At 38.7% G+C, this 18,808-nt stretch overlaps 1 protein-coding gene across 6 annotated transcripts in view; it reads right to left on the minus strand.

Moving 5' to 3' along the window:
- Window positions 1-586: 586 nt before the first annotated feature.
- Window positions 587-18,808, minus strand: part of LOC149322085 (protoheme IX farnesyltransferase, mitochondrial-like) — a 157,300-nt gene continuing 139,078 nt past the window's right edge. For 4 of the 6 annotated variants that reach the window (XM_089534274.1, XM_089534256.1, XM_089534283.1 and 1 more), the window contains exon 7: window positions 587-4,023. In XM_089534274.1, coding sequence (XP_089390400.1) covers window positions 3,617-4,023 — 407 coding nt within the window. In that variant the 3' untranslated portion in view covers window positions 587-3,616. The remainder of the gene's footprint in view (window positions 4,024-18,808) is intronic. The other 2 variants (XR_016282070.1, XR_016282069.1) reach the window with 2 other exon arrangements.

The following is an 18,808-nucleotide window of genomic DNA, read 5'->3' on the forward strand; positions in this document are numbered from 1 at the left end:
CTGCTCTCTGGAATCCTGGACCCTTGGCTTGCCCTTGACTCTGCTCTATTGGACATTGGACTGGTACTGTGATACTGGACTTGGCTTCTTACTGCTGCAAAGCCTTGTATTGTTTGTCTGTAAAGTTGGCCTCAGCCTTTATCAGCAGTCCATTGGCTGCTTTCCCTGACAGCCCAGATCATCTAGACCATGAGAAAAGGGTTGCCAAAAAGAAGATTGCTTTTCCATCATCTCATATGCTGAACAAACTGACAGCAGATTACTAAAAAAATCTCAGATGGCCTGTAGAAACTCTTTGAACTTGACCAAGTTTGGAAGCGGAACATGTGTATAATCCTCTATAGGCTGAATGTTTTGTTGGCTTCTCAGTTCTTGATCATGGCTGTATGAAAGTAGGCACAGGCAACTCTGAATTAAGGCCTCAGTTGTGATCTGAACTACCTATTTGGATCTACTGTTGTTGTCTGACATGAAGATTTGGTTTGTAGACAGATTGTAAGACACTTCACTGTAAGACACAGATCCAGAAAAATCACAAAACAAGTAGCTGCTATTATTTAAAAGTGAGGAAGAATGAGATTTATTTGTATATAAATGTATTTTTATAATATTTTATGTACATACTGCTTATTTATTATATTTAAAAACTGCTCTTAATCCCCAGAGATCCAGGGACACCATATGACAAAGAGTATGATGATAATTGTCATACAATGTACAATAATAAAAAATAACCCTGTTAAAAGTCACCATTTTAAGATCAAAAAAAGGGAGGAAATGCAAGACAGGGAGACTTTAAAATAGACCTGAGGCTTTTACCTGCCATGGTATTTTATATTTGCTCTGCATCCCAAAACCTTGATCATATGAATATATATGATCAGAAAGACACATGTCAGCATCATAATACAATAGTTAAGGCAAGAAAAGTTTTTTTGGCATCAGGCACAGGTGGATACATTAGTTTGCTTTGGCTCATTAGGTTTAGAACTGAAACTGGAAGCAAGAAATGTTCTCTCATACTGGAGAACATGAACAGAGAAGGGTGAAGGGGAAGAGAAACTATTTGCATTTGACAGGCACCCATCAATTTCTGTTCTCCATTCTTTATTAATGAGCAGCCTCTCTTACTATGCAGACTTTTTTGCCTTAATAGTCTCTCAAACTTTTCAGGATTAGCCTCTGGCACATTCAGAGATTAACCTTCCACAAAACACAAGGGAACTCTATTTTTATATTTAGAAATATTTTACTGTAGATCTGGACTCAGCTGCTAAACAGTCCATAGGAGATTCTTTGTCATCACCACTGGTGGGTAATTATTGATTTAGTAGAAGAAAATGATTCAGTTCTAGCTTGAATACCAGAATTATAGCCTTACTGATATGTTGCTCTGAGCTTCCATTAGTGTTCGTTGGTAGTGTTCTTATATACAAGCTAAAGGGGTGGTTAAAGTTCAGGTTGTGATGTCCTTCCTTTAGCTTCAGGATCACGAATGAAATGGAGCCTAAGTAATGTGATTTGAGAAAAACCTGCATGATCAGTGAGGGTGACATAAATAACACAGGCAAATTTGATTTCCTACAGACACATGAACACAATGCCTTTCCTAAATTAGTACATTCCATGTGTTTAACTTTCAGCTCAGTGGTGGTGAGACTTTGCACCCCTCGTCCAGATGTTTTGAAATGAGAACATCCCATATTTTTTTACTATTGATCACACTGGGATGGATTGACGGGAACTGTGAGCCAAAACATGGAGGGGGGAATGTAAAAGATTACCCATCTCTGCTTTAGACCAAGGAGGAAAATCCTCTGGCCTTCCAGATATTGCTGAACTATAACATTCATCATGCATTTTTAATATTTGTGCAGCTGGGCTGGCTAGGATTGATGGAACTGAAGATCAACAGCACCAGGTTGCCCACTTCTCTTTTAGAATGTGGAATAGACTTCACATGTAGTTCTTCTGCAGTTTTCAACAGGGTTGAGGAATATGTGGCCCTCCAGATGTTATTGGACTACAGCTCCCCCTCACCCCTAGTCAGCAGAGTCAATGGGGATGAATGCAGGGAGTAGCACTGCTACATCTGAAGGACTGCATTTTGCCTACTCTGCTTTCCTAGAACCCTGTTATTTGTGCAGATGAAGAGGGCTTTGCCCCCTAGTGACTCTTTGGCAGAAGCAAGATTTGACAGCTCATTATCATAACCACTATTCATCTCCATCTCTCTTCTTTGGGTGACCTTATGCTATTGCTTAGATCTAGAACAATGGGCCCTGATGAAATCACTGTGAAAAATTAGTCATGGTTTAACTCCCATCAATTTATATAATAGCCATAGACAATTAACCTAGAGAAAATGTAGCTCTATGTGAAATCTTGCTAAGTAAGCTTCTTTTTGCTATCACTTCTATGGGTTGGTGAACAGTAGTCTCTATTCCCAAAGTCTGTTGGGACCCTTCAGTAGGAATTCCCTGCTATCACACACCAATTTTAGAGGTTCCAATTATTAACATTTTCTTTTAAAACATATATAAGCAGGGTTGGAAACACTGAAACCAGTAAAAAGGGTACTATAAACTACAGATACTAATAATGTAGCATTTTGAAGCCATAAACTAGATTGCAACATAATGTGAACATACTTCTGTTTATTTAGTTGTTTGGTCATTGATTCAGTGTGCTTTTCGTTGCCAGATCCACTGTTTGGCTCCATTTTCTCCTCCTGCATTTTTATTTTCCCTCTTGTCTCTGCCTGCTCCCCCAGCTGTGCACATCTGTTCACAGGTAAAGGAAGAGGTTTGCGTTAGGCTGCACTCCAAAGCCTGTCTGAACCAAGTACTATTTTTTTTCCTTTTTTAGGAGCCCACTGTTCTAGATCCAAGTGGGACTGAGGAGAGGCTTAATAGATTATGGATGTGAACATGGCAGGGAAGCACTGCATTGTTCTGTGGTGATGTGCAATCTGGGCTGAACAGAACCTCCATTGGTAGCATCCTTTCTCTTTACACTGATGCGGAGAAAGCTTTCTTCCAGCCACACAGTATTACATTTTCCCAAGTAAGAGTTAATGGCATTAAGCGTATAAGGACTAGAGTGTTTTTACAACAGTTCTCGTATGACTGTCATTGCTCTGAATAGAAAATTCTGGTATCAGGTTGTAGTGGCTGGAACTAGGAGTTATCAATCAGTGATGATCAGCTGTGGCAGATTTGGCCACTTACTACATGGATGAAAGCACTCTTGCTCACAGAAGGTGCCTCTATCTCACTTGCAAGGATGTTCTTTGCCTCCCGTAACACCACTCATTTCATTCAGCTGGGTCTCTTCATCCCACTGTGAAGCGGAGAAGCGGACGGGGAAGCCTGCAGCTGGATCCAACCTATTATAAGGATATCACATCACAAAAATCAAATTGACTGAGCCATATTTGTCTCCCCAAATAAGCATTTAATTTGAAAACAATCATAATGTGTGTTCATTGGACCTAAAACACTCTCTGAACAGATCAACTTCATCCCTTTACGTAACTGAAATGCATCATTCTGAAATGGGGCTTCTGAAACCAGTTACCACAAAGACAACATTACTTCTTCAGCATAATATGTTCTCAGCTAATGGATTCTTTTTTGTCATCCTTTTCATACCAAGTTTTCTTGCATGTGAGCATGAGCAAAAGAAGCATTGGTAAGTGCCAGAGGCTACAAAAAAACAACTTCCGGGAGCTGCCACGATCAGCATCTTTGTAGAAACGAAAGCCAAGATAGGAAATGTAGAGGTTGATCGGAAGAGAGATGATGGGAAAGGTCCATGTGGTGACATCTAAGATGGGAGCCAGGGATGAGAGTCCAATTAAGGCCAAACAGTGACGCAGAGCCACTCGCCTGCACATTGCTGGATGAGTGACAGACATCATGCAGTAGCCTCCTCGGGAGTAATCTTCACGGAGGCCCCAGCTCAGTGCATTGAAATGAGGGAACTGCCAGGAGTAGAGAATCCCTCCCAGCAGCAATGCTCCTGCAAAAGAAAAGAAATTAAGGCATTAGAGTTTCTGCTAGGACCATGTAAATGGAAATTTGGATAACTTGGCTGAGATTACTGTTTGTTCATTTGTACGGCCAGTAAATCACTTGCAGGTGCATAAATCTCATTAATATAATCAAGCATACCCCAAGGCAGTGAAAGGTATACTTGATGGAGCTACGAGGAGCAATTTACTTGGTTCTCCACATGAACTGTGAGTACCTGCTCTAGATTTAGACATGGGAGTTACTAAATGTCAGGCTGTTGTACTATACAGATTGTCAAATCTGGTGACAGATGCTGATGCATTTCATCTCTGATTTTTGTTTAAAAGCCATGTTACACTTGTAGCATTTAGTTTTGCAAATAGAAAATCTGTAGGCAGATGGCTGAGATCTGAAAAAGTGTATGTGGCTCACCCAGTTGCTGCTGCAGGGATATTTCTTCACTCCCTTTCTGGTCTCTTTGGATTTAGTCCATTTTTGGAAATGTGCTTTGTAGATGGAATTTCAGTAATCCCACTTACAACACGTTATCACCGCAGAAAGGAAGAAACTACTGTTACCTGAGCCAAGAAAAGGATGATTGCTCTGAGGCAAGATCCTAGACAGGAACAACTAACTCTGGCTTTTTAAACAATCATTATCGATCCTACTTCACAAAGGAAGACAATGAATAACTGTAATTACTTATATCATTATTTAACAGAGGAATAAACAAGCCCTTAAGCTATTTAATACAAAAAAGCACTTTCCCAACTGCACTAGGAAGTGTTCAGCTGCATCTCTTTCTTTGATTTTTCCATCCAAATCTGTTCTTTGGGTTTCCTTATTTTGATAGTTTTTTCTTATGTGGTCCAAACTGACTACGATTAGGTCAGTTCAAAATTTACTCTGCACACAGGAGACATATATGATGGAGAAAAAGGAATGGATGCTCACAATTTAGATCTATAGAAGGATGAAAGTGTCTACTGGTGTTACTTGGCAATTAACAATTCAATCCTGTAGGGTCACATGTCTTATCATTCAAAAAGAGTAACAGGACCCACTATTGTCCTGTGGATATTGGTCAGAGATCTGAAGCTACAGAGTAATAACTAACTCAGTCCTTTAACATTCAAGGTTTATTTTATCAGTGTTATCTATCCCTGAACACCTCCTAAATGTTGATGCAAAAGCAAGAATTAAAGAGGAAAGGGGAACCACAATAAGAGGCCAAAGGTTTAAGAGGTATAATTGCCAAGATAATTATGCAACATTTCTTCATAATTGCAGCTCATAAGACATACTTTTCAAAGTCTTAACCTACAAGACTACATCACTAAAATGCAGCACAGACACTGATTTGTCATTTCAGAAAACATTATCCTCTTTTAGTAGGGAGTCTTAAAGGACAATGGAAGACTCAGAAGCTTTCCTACTTTTCAAAAATCCAGTTTCTAAAATGATTTTGCTACATTGGTATTGTGATTTGTTACTGTAAAAATACAGTATATCAGAGTTTGCTTTGTAAATAGAAGGATGAACATTGGGAACAACAAGAGTGTAAGATACTGTAACACTGCTCACAAAATCTGTTATTTATTACATATTTGTGGTTGTTTTTTTAAAAAAAGGTGAAACAGAAACTCATCCAGTAGTTGTTTTGCTCTGAGACAATGGATGCTGGATTAAAATAATGTGTGTGTATATGTGCCTTCCAGTTGCCTGTTGGCTTATGGCAACCCCATGAATTTCATAGGGTTTTCTTAGAAAAGGAATACTCAGAGGGGGATTTGCCATTGACTTCCTCTGAAATATAGCTTATAGCACTTGGTATTCCTGTCCAAGCAATAACAATGCTCGATCCTGCTTGGTTTTCAAGATTAGACACAATGTGCCACAGTGAAGGCATTCAAGTCCTGTTACAATAATACCTCACAACATCTTGTTCTAAGTATTTTCTAGGAGACACTGGAGACTTACCAGAGGGCAACAAGAATGGCTAAATTTCGGGCGTTGCAAGCTTATATCTTTCTTTCTAGAGAAACTTAATCCTTCTGTTTTCTAATTTTCTCACTGAGCTGGTTAACATGAACGAGAAGGCAATCTTGTAGTGATGTTGAGACAAATACTAGTCCCAGCACTGGCATAGCAGTTGTCATTGCTCCTCCTCTCATCACTCAAAGGGGCAGTTAGCAGTCCTTGCAGGAATACAGAGTGACCCACCACACCTTCTCTGGCATATATTTATAGTAGTAACCTCCTTTTTTCCCCTTAGAAATACAAGGAAGTTTCAGGAATTCAGTGGAAACTGAAGCTGGATGCCTCTGTTCCCCTGCCAAGTTTATGATGATGCTTCAGTAGCAATAGTATAAATCTCTGCTCCTCTGGCTGAAGCACTTCCTTAGTATGAAGCTTTCAGAAAGGTAGACACTATACCTGAGAAGACCAGAGATTATGGGTTGGCATATACTCTAGAAGCACAATGAAATTATTTCCCACTCATGTCTGCCCTGAACAGATGCAAAAAGTCTTGTAATGGTAGCATATTTGGTCAATTGTGTTATCATTCACAAATTAAGACTTCAGCCCAAGGCACTTTATGTTAAAAAACTGAGCACAGAAAGCAGGCTGGAGCTCCAAACAGACTTGCTGCCTCTTTCATTGTCTTGGGGTTTGGCTTCATATATGTATGACAGAGATGGCCAACTAGGCATGTAAAATAAACACAGAATGGTTAAAATATCAGCTCCAAAACAGATGTTGAAGTCTTACTGCATTTCCTAAAGCCATTGTTTACTGCCTTGGCAACCCAAGAATGCTGTTTTGCTTAAAGCACAATTTTGGTAATTCTTCTGCCTTGAAATAATATGAAGGAATTTTAAATTATTTCCAGATTCTGGTAGCTGACTGACACACTATGAGGAGGTAGGGGCAAAGAAGCATCAGATTGTTCTTTCTCTCTCTCTGAAACAAATTAAACATTTAATTTATGTAAGACGTTGAAAAGATTTTTGAAATCTACATTTAAAAGTTAATGGTGTGTACTTAGAACTATGTGTGGTTGTTTTCTTACATCTTGGTATGGTAACTAACCAGCCCTGCTTAGCGAAAAAGATGCTAAAACAAATTACTCCCTCTTAGTCCAGATGAGGGAGATTAGAGCTAGAAAACAAGAGTAAATCCAGCTGCATCCACTTGCCTTTGGATAAACACTACTGGCAGTTATGTAGATATAACTATTCCATGCTCAATCCAGAAAAAAGAGATGAGGTATAACTGAACCTTATCATTGCTTAAAGAATTATGTTCCCATCATCTGAATGTGTTCATCAGCAAAACTTGATCCAGCAAAAATACATTACCTGCCTACACTGAATTTAAGAAACTTTAACTATAATGAGTAGAGATATATGTTAAAATCTCTGAATTATATGGTTGGAAAATCTCAGCTACTATGCTCCCTTAAAAGACAAAAGACCAAACATTACAATGGTCAGAATATATTTTGGCTGACTCCATACTACTTAAATTTTGTTATGGGACAAATGAAGGGGGATGATAAAAACTGATTTTAACAAATAAATTAAAATTATTATTTTTTACAACAGAAATAGAAACCATTAAAAACATCAGTTGTATTAAGTGCTCGTTAGTACCACTTGATATCTGAATGCAGTACAGACATATCCAAACCTTGCTGCTATTTGCAAGACAACTTTGACTTAAGGTGACCCTATGAATGAGACACCTCCAGAATCTCTAGTTATTAGCTGCTCTGCTCAGGTCTTGGAAATTCAGGACCATGGCTTTCTTGATGGAACCAATCCCCATCTTCCGCTTTAATAAGTACAGTCAGCCTTCCATATCCACAGATTCTTTATCCAATGATCCAAGCATCCACAGCTTGAAAATATTAAAAAACTTTATAATTCCCAAAAAGCAAACTTTGATTTTGCAAGTTTATATAAGGGATACCATTTTTCTATGCCAGTGTATTTAATGAGAGTTGAACATCCATAGATTTTGGTATCCATGGGGATCCTGGAACCAAACCCCAGCAGATACCAAGGATCCACTGTATTTTCCAACAACTTGGTTTTTTCAAAACTGGATCTTAACTTTTGATGTATTATTTTATTTGTTGTAATAGCCAATGATTTTCCCTGGAAATATATGAACTAGAGAATTACCGTATATACTTGACTATAAGTCGACTTCATGTATAAGTCGAGGGCAGGTTTTGGGGGCAAAATTATAGATATTGATATGACTCTTGGATAAGTCAAGGTTAAGACTTAATGTCATGCAACAAAGGATCTAAATGATGAAGCAAAGGAAAACAATGCCAAAGAACCTACAATATAATGGCAGGCATAACTGTTTTGGCTCACATTAAAGGCTGGATGGGAGAGATAGTAGAGGGAGGTCTGTGCTTCCAGGACAGATTATACTCTTGTCTTTAACCAGGGGATGGTTCCCTTTTTAATAAGAGTTAAAGTACAGTATTTACATTGACCTGTGGATAAGTCGATCTAGGTTTTTGGGGTAAATTTTTTGACTAAAGTTTCTAGACTTATACATGAGTATATACAGTAGAAATGTTATTTAAGCGAACCCATCTTGTGCACAATGGGTGAGTAAAAGTATAAGGGGACATAGGAAGGGCTCATAGTAAGGGGCTAGACATGTGGTGAAATACAGAGCACTGTGTAACTCTTTAGAGATTCCTCATCACCGTGGAAATTGCTCAGCCTTCTGAGGGTGGTTGGATGGCAACTCCCATTAGCCCTAGCCAGTATACCTGATGAGGAATGCTGAGAGCTACAGTCCAACAATACCTGGAGGACTGCTTCTTTCCCATCCCTGGTGTGCAGATGAGATGCTTCCTACACATTACTTTGCCATCCCTTCCACTTTTGTATTCCTCCTAGCCCAAGATTAGCTTCTTTTTTTAAACCTTGACATGCACTGGTGGTAAATGAGTCCCTCTGGGCTATGTAAATTATCTCCTACACAAAAGCCATATACTGCTGGTGCCTTTTGTAGTAATTGTGTCTATTATTATTGAAAATGATATTGAAAGTCCTATGCTGTCAAAGCATAGCTGAGAATATGAAATCTATGAACTGCATCCTGATCTAGTCACTTAAATTTCAAACATGTAAAGGGATCCTCTAGCATCTTTGAGACTGAGAGAAAGAAATTGGTAGCCTAAGCTTTAGCAGTCTTAAGTCTACTTCATCCGATGCTGTTTCAAATAAGCAGTGGTTTAAATCCAGATTTATGTGTAGCATTTTGAATAACCAAGTATTCATTATATAACACCATTATTAAGTATGGTCTGTTCCAAAGTAGGGTCCCTGTTTGAGAAGCTAAAAGGACTGATGACAGGCAATAAACAGAGAGAAGGAAGGTAGCAGCAAAGTTAAACAGGGCAGGAATCTGCATTCAGTTCAGTGACATATGCTCTGGGAGTTTCAGTAAGGGAAGAAATCAAAGATGATGTGTCAAAAATCTCATGGAAAAGAAGCCTTTTGGGCAGGAATTTGGAAGAAGTAAAAAGCAACATGACACAAATGTTCTAGAAACACTTTCTGGCATGGGGCAATGAGGGAGGCAGGGCACAGTCCTTTCAAAGAGGAGAAGGACTTCAGATGGGTAAGAATGAAGATGACAGAGTGAAGGGTATGAGCTGTAGTGGGGAGGGAAACAATGTGAATGTGGGTGACAAGGTCAAGGGGTTCATGTGGAATCCAGGAGTAGGATTAGATGGATAGTTTAGCTGGCAGAGGCCTCTTTGGAGGTGATAGGGACAAAAGATAACTAGAAATCAGGAGAGAATACGGTTAAGACAGGCAAAACCTGAGCCTGAGCCAAAATTTTCAACATGGCCAAAAGAGAAAGTATCATTTTATCACAATTAGAATTGAAATTATTTGAAAGCAGTAGACAGTGCAATATATTTTTGACTAACACAACTGGAGTTAATTTCAGCTCTCTACATCTCTACAGTTAGGGGATGGGTGAATCTATCAAGCTTAATTTTACTCAGGCCCTCATTTTCCCACTGTTCAGTTTGTTCTCTTTCATTTCTGCACTGGAATTGAGAAATATCTACGACACAGAGAAGGAACTTAAATCTCTCTTTCACATTTATTTCATGATAAATTCATTTTAGAAATGTATGTATTTTTGTGCATATTTCCCAAATCTATACATTTTCAATTCCTTTTGTACTTAACATTGTATTTTTTGTGAATATTTGAAAATATACCTTTTGTACAGTATGCATTTTCATAAACAGTTTTTCACTTTGTCTGTATTTGCAAACTATTTTAGATACAAGTGGATTTTGAAGTCTAATTATGTGCAGGTTCAGGAAGTATTTGTTGAGTTTGCAACTGAATTGTGAATTTAATGGATTTCTTATCACCACCACTGCAAGTCTACCTACCTTTCTTGCTACTACTCTAGTGCCCTCTACTGGGTAATTTGTGATACCAGTTTAGGCAATGGGACAAACTGGAGCAGCTGTCCCATATGGGGAGTTGAATATTCTTTCTTTAGAAGCTGAAAGCACTAGGAACTTAACACAGCTGTGTAGTGTAGATGACAATGCATTTATTGACTGAGCTTTGAGTGTGATTGCATCAGGCCCTCAAATGCCCCAGTGGCAGAAAGACCATTGCTTTTGTGTTTGAAGAGAAAGCAGGGTGGGGAACAGGGAAAATAATCGACTGACTTTTGTCTTATTAAATTTAAAACAGATGCCTACTAGCACTGCCCATCTGCCTCCATATTTATTATATGAAGCAGCATGGTCATCTGCCTTTGTGTGCCCTATACTAGTGCACCAGTGATATCTTTGCCATTATTCCAAACGGAGTAAGAGGCTTCTTGGGTCATCATCTTCTTGAAGAGGAAGAAAAGTCTCAGGGTCCATTATGGCTCAAAACCTCTACACATTTCTCCATAGTTGGCAAAATTTCTTTGCAGGCAAAGAGGATTTCCCCTCTTCTTTGAAACCACTCAGTTACACATTTTGCCTTTAGGCTATTCAAAGTTAATCTAGTTAATATAAAAAAAATCATTTGAAGGACAACAAAGTTCAGTGTCATTGATTCTGAACAAAGTGAGGTCTTCTCTTTACTACCCTCCTTCTGGTCAGACAAGGACCATACAAATGAGGAAGGCCATATGCAATTGTCCTTTTCCTCTCCCTGAGCTGTTTTGTTGCTAAACCCATCCATCTGCCAAATGTCACTAGCTGATAAGAACTGCCCAGTTTAAAATCCATGGTTGTAAATAGATGTTGGCGGACATAATTAATGTCTACCTTGCAACCCAATTTGAATTACAAAGTCAAGGCAATTTGAAAATAAGCCTCTGCATGATTGCCATTGGTACCATACACAGGCTGTCTATAAATTCCATAGCCCCAGGAATTATTTAAATTTTCAGAAAATGAATGAAAATCAGGACAAGATGTCTTTCAGTAAAACAGAAGGCAGAAGTGGGGCATCTGAGATAAACTAAACAGTCTCTTGAGATAAACATTCTTGGGAGCAGTAATACCAATGGCTCCAGGCCATTGTGGGTCGCTAATGTCTGCTACATTTGCAAGGCTGTTATCTGCTCTGCCACCACCACCTACCCAGAGTAAATCCCCTTAATTGATAAAGCATATTATGGCAAAGACCTCCAATTGTCGCTTTTAGTAAACTGGGTGGTTTGGAATTGGATGCATTTGCATGAAGTTGCTGTGTTCTAGTCTCTAGTTCACATTTCAGAAGTTGGGAGCTACAGTAGCTGCTATTTTACAAGAATACCAGGGTGAGAAGAAATTGGGCTATAGGTGTCAACAGTAGTTACAGCTGTTATTTTTTTTCTTTAAAATATTAACCTCATTATTTATAATTGTTTGCCTATCTGAAGGATCTAATGAAAAATAAGAGATGAATAAGAGAGATTGCTACAGAAAGCTACAAACTGGGCCAGGTATCCCATTGTGTTACAAATATGCTCATCACGTACTGAGGCAAGCAGACCTCGGTGCTCAAGCAGATGTCATGTTTTCCCAGAGGTGATCACCATTGTGTAAGGGCAAGCAGTGGGTGATCCCGTCTTAGTTTGTCACTGCGGCCCTTTGATCTGCTGGTGTTCAATATGATCTCAGCCATGGTGTTGGATCCAGACTTACTAATACTAAAGAGTGAACATAGTCAAATAAATGGGAATTAAATTAACCATAACTGACTTAATTCCCATTATAAAAATGTGTTGGATCCAATCACAGAATATACAGATCGATTACGATAACATATTTTAGCAGAACATTGCAAATTCAGATGACTGTGGGATTAAAATAATTAAATTTCAATTGGAACTTTTTTCCACCAAAGAGACAAGTTATAAAAATGCTTATTTGTATAGTTTGCGGGGTGGTGGTGGTGGTACAAACTTTGGCACTTTGCATACTTTGTGAAGTGTTGGGGGAAAAAGCCACCTGTAAAAATGCAGAAGTGTAAACACTGGTAGCTGTGAAAAATAGGAAAAAAAATTATAGTATTTGTTTAAAATATTTTAAAATCTTACTTTCATTCAAAAAGGGCAATATAGACATGTGAATTTTAAAATACATCTCTTGCAAAACTGCCAATACATTTTCAAATTTGTCTCTACTGCTGTAATATGTAGATGTTTTTCACTGCTTGAAAAGAAACTTTGGTCTGGTACAGACCGGCACTAAAAGCAACCTTGCAGGCAGCATGGAGGTGTGGTGTACACAAGACACATGCCCCAACGTTGCCCAAAGCCACCCGCCTGTCCACATGTGGGCTGGCTTCATGGTACTCCAGCAGCGTGGTGTTTAGGTGCTGCACGCCTCCCAAATGCTGCGAAGCTCCAGCAGTGGCAGAACAGGTGCCCTTTTGCCGGCTCAAAAAGGAGTGTCATTTTGCTGCCCCTTTTTGAGCTGGCAAATAGCCAGATTGAGGCCACAGCATGCAGTTGCTGCGGCCCTGATTGAGCATTCAAAGGGGCGGTGTGAAGTTCTGTTCTGGCCCTTTTGATTTACTGGATTTTAGGCTAGAGACTAATACTTTCCTTTGAAGCACCATCTTAATAGTACACAACTGGGGACCTCTTTATTAAGAATAACTAATATTACAGAGTGAATCGCAGTTGTTTCTGTATTATCAAAAGCTAGTATTTCTCAAAAACAGTTGATTTCTAGACTTTAAATCTCTTGTACACATTCTAAAGGCATGGAAAATGAAAACATTTTAAAATATCCAACATCACATACACAGACTTCTGCTTGTACAACCAGACTTCCTCTATCTCTCTTCCCCACTGGCTCTGAGTATCCCACTCAACTGATCCAGAGGTTACTCGCCCTCTGGAGAAGATTTTTGGTACATGTGGGGGATGCAGCAGGAAGACCATGTGTCCGACCAGTGGTCTCTGTTCTGCTGGCAGAGGGACAATACTGGATGAAGTTAAGATGGTAGTAGAAAAATAAACCAGTAGTTCCATTCTAGGTTGAGGACAGTTGGTTTTCTTTCCACAAACCTCAGACATCATTTCTATTAGAAAATATGTAGCTTTATGATTCAGAATTTTGTCTGTTTATTTGCCCATGTGTTTGAAAAACAGCATGGCTTAAACCATAAAGAATGTTAGGATTGCCATTAATATTTTGCCTTCCTTTTTTTGTGACATGAGTGATCCACTTTTTTGTGATATTTCCTGATCCACTGTGGTTGATTTCTTAACCACCATTTAAAAATAAACTTATTTTTAAAAATTCACATAATGTACAGTGCACCCGCATCATATGTGGGCACGCTTTATGCGGCTTTCAGCATATGCGCCCTTGCTTTACGTGGGGATCCATTCTGGGCTCCCCCGCATAAAGCAAATTCCATGTATGCTCGAGCCCCATTTAAATGAATGGGGCTCATGCACGCGGTGGCGCACGCTCGCCATGGACATGTGGCCTGTTAGTCCCTATTGAACGCGTCGCCCCTTCCTCCCTGCGTGGCTTTCAGCATATACTGAAATTATATCAATTATATAAACTTTGCTAAACTATATATATATTGAGTCTAAAAGTCTGTTTTACTAAAACAAAAAATTAACATTACAAAATAGCTTTCCATTTGCTAATGTAGTTCTGTGCATTTATTAAAATAGTTCTGCATATACTTTTAAACCCATCTCATTCCATTCTCAAGAAAACAGCAGTATCAGGGCAGGACTAGATTGTGCAGCTGGCTCAAAGGAATAATGGCTGGCTACTAAGCCCAGCCAGACACAATTTGCTCACATCTGCTAAAACTGATGCCAGTTTGAACTCAGATTACTTAGTTGCAAAAAGCTGAGTCAGCATCTCCATAAAAAAATAATGGTAATGCATATGGGTTCATTTTATTCCCCTTTATTGTTAACAGCCATAATGAGATTATATGATTTGAAAATAAACATTTTCAATCTAGTCATATAATCTTATTATGGAATATGTGTGCATCATTACACTGCACTTGTATCTTGCTGCTTCTCTACTCCAGCTGCCAGAAATGCACACTGTCTTCTTAAAGTGGTATCTCAATGCATTAACTGAGGGTGACCTAATCACAACCTCTTTGATTTCTGACCCATTTCTCTTTCTTTCTCTGACCAATTTCCATTGCTCTGACATTCCAAAGACTGGCAACCCAATCTCTGTAAGCCAGAAAGCCTTGAAAATAATTTCACTTTAGTAATGAATTCTCAGGATGCTCATCAACAAGACATGATCTTGCTAGTCTCCCCATTTCCCAAAAATATATCCTGTATGGAGGATAAGAGCATTGGCCTTTCCTTTCAGAGTCCTTAAGATGACTGTGATAACACATGTGAAGCATTTTGAAAACACGTGGGACATAAATTCTTACTGATTATTTACCTCTTTGGTTAGAGGAAACACTACAAGCTGGGGGAAGCAAAGGAGATGTTTTATTATGAGGTATGCTCAATAAATATGAATATTAGAATTTGACAGAAAAGTCGTCTGTTGCCACAAATTGTCAAGAAAGCATACTAGATAGCTAGGTCTGGTGGTCTAAACCCTGTCTTTCTTAGAAAGTCAAGCCTTATTCTAAAAGTGGAACTGGAATTTGAACTCCAAATTCCCCTCCTTCTGACAAGGAAATGGTTTCTGGATGAAGGCAAGCAGGGCTTAACTACTGTATCTTCTTTATCTCCATGGATGGAGACCTGCTGAAGTGGCTCAGGCTGATACATCTCCCATTGTGAGGTACTGTGCAGCTTGCAGAGAACTCCAGCAAACCTATCTGGATTCGAAAGAGTGTAAACATCTATAGTGACTGGCTTTGTCCTGTGTATGCAATCCCATTGTTTGATCCTGCCCAGGCCACTGAAGATTCATTATCAGCACCTGAAGGCCACGTTCACCTGTCCTTTGCATATTTTGTAGAACAACATGGAGACTATATTTTGCCCCACTCAAGGTGTTCCCTTCACTTTTAGGAGGCTGCCTTGATGTTAAGAAGATCTTACAATACAGAGAAAAATAGAGAGACTCTTTTTAACCTGCTGTTCTCTCTTAGACCTGCTTCCCTATCTCTCTGAGGCCTGCTTCTCTGCTCCAGTCTTCAGTCATTTTCATATTGGAGGGTGAGAAAATCCATGTGTCTGTTTTAGCTATGTAGTCCCTCATACTTAGCTCAAGCCCCCTTAGATAGGTTAGGAGAAAGGTTTTTAGCTTCTATGTTGTCTTTTCCCTCTTTATTTTGAGACACAGATTGCACTGAGTATAGACTATTTTATTGGTTTCTGCTGCTATACTTTTCTGTATAGATAAATAAAGAAATCTAATTTTTAAAATAAGCTTGTCCTTCTACCTCAATTTTTACTTGGAGTCACTTTGGTTAACTGTCTGTTTTTAAAACCTTCACTCTGTAAAGTCCTGCAGAGAGTTTGTGCCTGGAAGAGCTTTCCTCCCCAAAACAAAACACAAAAAATCAGTGCACTGCTCTTAACAGTTTAATCTCAGTCTCTGTAAAAATGAAAAAATGCATTGTTCTTTGGATACTTTTCAGTTACTCTTTATTTCTCTCATGATTAAGATTTTGTATTTGAAAGGAAAAAAAAAGAAATAATTACATGTGAGGTCAAAGTATCTCAACATTTTGAAAATGTACTGGAATGTTTTGAATGCATTTAAGGTGACAAGTACCATACCCTATTCATAGGTAGATTATATAAGAGAAAATTATGAATGATTATAACTGGATAGGATTTGCATCTTGGCTTTCTTCCCTGACTTCCTCATAAACCTGGTGATTTATGACAGCCTCCAAATCTCTGTTCAGGCTAAAATAATTTCCATTTTAAAGATGCTTTTCCAGAATGTCCTGCTCTTTTGACAAGAGAAACAAATCCAATTTTACTACTGCTAGGTTTAGAAGAGAAGAAATACAACCATGAAATGCTAACAGACATAAGTTGAAGGGGAACTGGACTGTATGACTAGTGAGGATTATATACACAACCTAACTCTTGGTAAGGGTATGTCTTTGTACCTTCATTGGGACCTGCATGTCTTAGCCACAGAAACTGTTGATAGATTCAGTTTTCAAAACATGAACTTATTGTACAGTTGACTAACATCAGCTTTAGAATACTGCTGTGTTTTCTATTACAGTGGAACCTAAGTATCCACTAGGGTTTGATTCCACCTGTGAATACCATATCCATAGATGCTCAAGTCCCATTACATATAATAGTCTAATAAAATTATGTCCTTAATACAAAATGGCTAAATAAAGCTTTCCCTTTTAGAATTTTTTGTTTGTGAGTATTTTAAAGCCGTGGATGGTTGAATCTGTGGATACAGAGGGCCGACTGTATGACCAGTCATGGAAATAGTAATGACTCTGCACATCATCTATTTAAACATGACCACTTTCATCCAGCCATTATCAACAGAAGACGGGGGTTCATATTTTGTTTCACAAGTCGGAATTTCATCAAGATTTTCTGTCTATGAGACAGTCTTTACAGTTGTGGTGAACACTCAAGGCAGAAGCTGATCAAATAAACATGCTTCAACCACACTGGTGGCTTTGGCTAACTGTTCCCCACCCATCTTGTGGAAGCAGGAGGGAGTCTTGATAGTAAAACATTGTCCAAAAGAAAAGGTGATTCACCAGAGAGGAATAGATTTAGCATCATGGCCTGGGGCAAAAAAAATCTCTCTCTCTAAAGAAACATACGTTATGGCAAGCACCAATGAAATTTTGAGCAGCCTTCTTAAGATCCTCCCAGCTTTGTGTTCATTGCTACTTGTTCAGTAGTAGGACAAGTTCTTTCTCTTTCTATTATATCTAAAGACAGGTTACTCAGATAATTATGAAATATTACTGGGTTCCAAATACATGGCTTACAGGGTATGGAAGCTTGTTCATGTGCAGAGGACACACTCTCCTTATTCATATAGAAAGCATCTATGAAAAGTTCAAGAAACAGATCAACCAACTAATGCCATGAAAGTTTAGCGAATCACTACCCCACCCATTTCATATAAGAGCTTGGATAAGTTCTTTGGGTGAGAAATAATAGGAAAATCCTGAAGAACAATATGGGCCGAAAAGCTGTTTTTAAGGTAACTCACCACTACAGATTAAGTATTTGTAATTATATATAAATAAAATAGGGAGGTCACATGACAGATGGATTAATCGAATTAAGGAAGCCTATAGCAAATAACAACAATGGCTGCAGACATAATCCAGTTTGACCCCACTTGAACTGCCATGGCTCAACGCTGTGGAATTCTAGGAATTGTAGTTTGTTGTGGCACCAGAGCTCTCTAACAGAGAAGGCTAAATATCTCACAAAACTACAATTCTCAGAATTTCATGGCATTGAGCCATGACATTTAAAGTAGTGTCAAATTAGATTATTTCTGCAGTGAGGATGCAGCCAACAACAGTATATAATAACTGTATATAATAACTGTGTATATTAACTGTGTATATTATCTGGAACGACCTGCCAGATGAGATCCGTCAGATAACATCATTAGACAGCTTTAAAAAAGCGGTCAAGACGGATCTCTTCCGGCAGGCCTTTCCAGACTAACCATCCCAGCCCAGGTGCCCAGGTTCCCTGATTCCCTCATTCCTCCCGTGGCCCCATCTTAGTGATGGTTGAGGATTAACAGAGGGATATCAGGGTTTTTAGTTTTAATTGCTGTTTTTATGCTTGATATTGTGTTTTTAATATGTTATACTATTTAATACTGTCTTAAGGGGGGGAGGGATAAAGGGTTTTTAATTCTCATATTTTACATTTTACTGTTGTTAACCGCCCGGATTGGTTTGCCAGAGGGCGGTATACAAATTATTATTATTATTATTATTATTATTATTATTATTATTATTATTATTATATATAGAACTACCAACACATTCTGAAAGATGTGCCAACAGCTGGAATGAACAAATGCATACCAGTGAATGACTGAGACAAAAAGAAAGACAGATAAACATACTATGCATACCGTATATACTCATGTATAAGTTGACCTCATGTATAAGTCGAGGGCAGTTTTTCAGGCCAAAATCATGGATTTTGATATGACCCGTGGATAAGTCGAGGGCATGTTACAAAAGATCTAAAGGGGGAAACAAAGCACCACTTCCCGCTCTACATCTCTCTCTCTGAACCTCTGTCAAGGGTCACAGTATCCGCATGGGGAAACAAGTCTGGGTGCATACATACAC

The sequence above is a fragment of the Sceloporus occidentalis genome, unplaced genomic scaffold (assembly GCF_023333645.1).
Source record: "Sceloporus occidentalis isolate IW3139 unplaced genomic scaffold, rSceOcc1.0.p SCAF_1, whole genome shotgun sequence".
Lineage (NCBI taxonomy): Eukaryota > Metazoa > Chordata > Lepidosauria > Squamata > Phrynosomatidae > Sceloporus > Sceloporus occidentalis.